This window comes from Cladosporium halotolerans, assembly GCF_011745625.1.
Source record: "Cladosporium halotolerans strain TM138-S3 chromosome Unknown Sca250, whole genome shotgun sequence".
Classification (NCBI taxonomy): domain Eukaryota; kingdom Fungi; phylum Ascomycota; class Dothideomycetes; order Cladosporiales; family Cladosporiaceae; genus Cladosporium; species Cladosporium halotolerans.
This window is the reverse complement of record NW_027191696.1, coordinates 1-3761: the sequence shown is the minus strand read 5'-3', so window position 1 is coordinate 3761 and position 3761 is coordinate 1. Positions and strand designations below refer to the sequence as shown.

Below are 3761 nucleotides of genomic sequence, written 5' to 3'. Positions count from 1 at the left end.
ATTCAGAATGCCCTCTGGACTATCAAACGCTCCCTCTCGCTCGGATCGATCGTCGGGCAAGCCATAGTGTGGTTGATTCAAGAGGTGGCCGTGATTCGTCAAGATGTTTCGCAAAGCGATGTGAGCTGCATCACATATGTTGAAGAGCTTTTTCCATGTACGTAAATCTGCGTCCATGTTTAACACTCGAAATTCACTTTGCTCATGCTTGACGGACACACCATGCATTTGAAGAACCGCACGGCTTATGAAGGGGAGTCGTGTAGGCGCCGCGCCGCCCTCGTCTCTGATACTCTTGGCAAAAAATAGCGCCACTTCGTCACAAGCCGTTTCTGCATCTTCTAGCCAATTAGCATGGCAATCACACTCTAGTTGATCGCAACCTGCGTGCCATGACTCTGAGATCCCTGACGCGAAGGTGTAGCCAATATCCTTAAAATCCGGCGGTGGGGTCAGGACGCACGGAAGATATCGTTGATTGACACATTCCGCCACGATTCATGCTGTTCTTTGTACTGTACTTATTTAACATTTCTATCTATGGAACAATTGCCTCGTGAGGCCTACTTCAGATGAATGAAGTACGGAGAAGTCTCCGGTCCCCTCCATGCCTCAAACGATTGCGCCAATCTTTATGTAAGGTGGGAGAATCGGCACGCGTGCTGCTTGCATTTGACCTGTCATCACGAGGCGTACACTGCCCCCGGAAGCAAGGCTTCGACACGCTCAAGGAGGGCGAACGTTGTTGGAATAGGGTGGTGTCGGCTGCCGATCGAACCGACGGGAACCCGGGTCTTACACGTCGTACACCTGGGATAACCGTGTCGCCTGGCGCCGTTGAATGCAGGTCCCAGTGGTTGGAGTCGATCCCAGATTGCGTTGCCTTAGCGCCACACATCAGATTCAGCGGACTCTCCCGCGTGCCACTCCATTCTTCGAGATATCTGCAAGAGTGAGATATCGATGAAGGTGCTCTTACAGCGCGAGACTGCCAGCAGAGAAGACGGTAGACCTTTTATCTGTGCCATTTGCTCGCTCGTGCGACTTTGGATGTAAATTTGGTGAAGTGCCTCAAGTTATACACTTGGCATCAGAGCAATGACCGCGATCAGTGCTAGTGCCCATATGAAAATGTCAAGCAGGGATAGTGAGATTCCTTCTATTTCCCGAGCTCGTTGCAGCATCGCGCGGGGTGAAAGTATTTCGGACCACATGTGAATTTCCTGAGTTTGGAAAGAACATCGTCCAGCCAGACTTCCCTCAGCCTCACGCTGAAGTTCCTCCCCAACCTGAACGCAAAGCTTGTCGAGATCGGTTGTGCGACTGTTGATTCGGTTGCCGTACCCGATGTAGTACATTGACAACTTCAAGCCACGGCCGTAGCTAAAGCAGCAGACTGCTCGCTTGAGAAGGAATTCCGGGTGCGATGTCCTGTAGAAAGGGTTGGCATGCAGCCGCTCTGATTTTACTACAAGGCTTTCAGCAACAATTCTGGATGCACCTGTGAATATTCGTCCAAGACCATGCCACGCATGAACATTTTCATTGGAATCCTCATCGATGGAAATGCTGTAGTCCCGATATTCGATGCCAGATAGGCTACAAATTCTTTCAGCATACTTTGCTACAGTATGGATGTCGAGCGTGTCATAATCGCCAGGATCGAGCCTTTTTGACAACCGCAACAAATCTTGTGCATTGGCATGCTGGGAGTGCGTCTCTTTGAGGGTCGATATTATCTCGTCGTGGAAGTCTCCACTTGGGAGTGTCCCATATTCGATGTAGTCGGCCTCGAGCTCCAAGAACCGCGCTTCGACCATGCCAAAGCTTACTTTGAGAGGCTCGATCGCTCTACAACTCTCGGAATTGCAGAGGGAAGGAATCTGGTCAAAGTAGATATTCTTTATCTTGCTCCATATAGTCAACAATTCATTGCCAGCGTCTTGGGGGATGTCGAAGCGGTGATCAATCTATTCGAAGAGTAATAATCCGCACACTTGGTTTTGAAGGACTCGGGAGACCTTGGCAATGTTCCGCAATCTTGTACTCGTCAGATTCCCCTTCTCGTCTTGGATTTGGGTGGTGATCTTCTGCAGTGTGTCGTAGCCACGTTCAGACAATGCTTGTGCTTCCTCAATGAAGGCGGACAACTTGTCAAGATCACCGCCATAGGATCTTTCGGAAGTCAGGTCCAAATGGGGTTGAGCGGATCCAGCCTCTGCCATGGCACTTGTGCTGTTGGACTTGAACGAGTGGGAGGGCTTGATGGCACACTTGGTGCTCTCAGAATGGAGTTGGAGCTTGAAGGATGAAGGAGCCTTGCGAGGCTTCAACGCTGCCACCAGATTCTGCATGAATCCTGGTAGAAGAGCTCCAAATCTATACTCCTACCGTGGCTAGGTATTATCATGAGTGAAGCGGGATCACCGTGGAAGGGATGAGTCTTAGATTACCTCCTGGAAACCTGACGCGCAGAAGCCGATCTTCTGCCCAGGGTGGGCTAACCCCTACATCATGCCTAAGCGAGCGGACGAGCTGACGTTCGAGCTTTCCGATCAGCCTCACCCAAGGACTGCAGCTTGATCGGCAAGTTCCGTCCGCGCTTCCTCGTGTAAGACATATTTGAGATGCTTGTGTGATTGAGTGATGCGCATGGTGCGAAACACAGTCAACACAGCAGATTGCACCATCAACGATCACATTAACGTTGTTGCAGGACCACAGTCATGTATCGCGCGGCTAAGCGGCTGGAATTTGGGTCCGACGCCACGAGTCAGTACAACTTCAAAGCTCTCGACTGGTTGGCTGGCCGCTTCACCGGTCGTAGCCCCTTTGATCTGGCTACAATTCCGATACGTCGCCATGCTGCACCAGACGGACAGTCGGTGACGCCTGTAAGCCACAAGGGTGCATATAGCTTCTCCACGAAATCGACGACAAAGCAGGAACGGCATAAATTACCGCAAGCGTTCGGCAGATCAGTACCTGAAGGATCCCATGAGGCCTGATGAGCTTTCACAGTTGAAGCTGCTCGCCGTGAGAGGCATGACGAGAGCACCTGCACATGATGTCACCTCCACTGCTGGACGCGAAGTACCGTTTGGTTCTCCCCTACTTTTCTCGCTGTGTGCGCCTTATCCAAGTTGTTGAGGTCTTTCGGTTCTGTTGCCAATGCCGGATTCATAAGCAGCACCATGCACAGGTAGACCTCGTCACTGGCCAAGACCCAGTGATGGAAGAAGCTTGAATCATCTGTGAGCTTCGCAATAGCTGGACTTCTTGGTATCACGTGCTACTTTCGAAAGTGCCAAGAGATACAGTAATCAGGAAGAGCCTTCGTGATTACTGTATCTCTTGGCATCACGTGCGACATCCGTTATTAGAGCGAAGTGCCAAGAGATACGTACAAGGATCTTGACCGCCGACAGACAATAAATCTGGTATTGAATTCGGGCATATCGATGGTCTTCTAACGACCTAGTCTATGGAGGACCTACCAGGCTACCAACATCTGCCGAAAAATCTGGCAAGCGTATTGCCATCCCAGGACATGTCTCTCACGGGAGCCTCGCCACCTAGCTTGGGAGGTTGCCGCTCGTCGCGGTGATGAGAGGCTCTACGACAGATACCAACTCAAGAGGCCGAGCAACTAATCTTTGAGTAAGCATAGTCGAAGGCTTCCAGATACCCCAACATCTGAATAACAGCGGCGCAGACCACCAGGATGTGCATGATTGAGTGGGAGCTGCACATGTCGAATC

General features: G+C 51.1%; 1 protein-coding gene across 1 annotated transcript; it reads right to left on the bottom strand.

Annotated features, from left to right (window-relative positions):
* Positions 1-1970: 1970 nt before the first annotated feature.
* WHR41_09649 (uncharacterized protein) lies at positions 1971-2354 on the bottom strand (the record flags this gene model as incomplete). Its single annotated transcript, XM_069378251.1, has 1 exon — positions 1971-2354. The coding sequence occupies one exon, from the start codon at positions 2352-2354 to the stop codon at positions 1971-1973; it is 384 nt and encodes a 127-aa protein (XP_069224809.1).
* Between the last annotated feature and the right edge of the window lie 1407 nt (positions 2355-3761).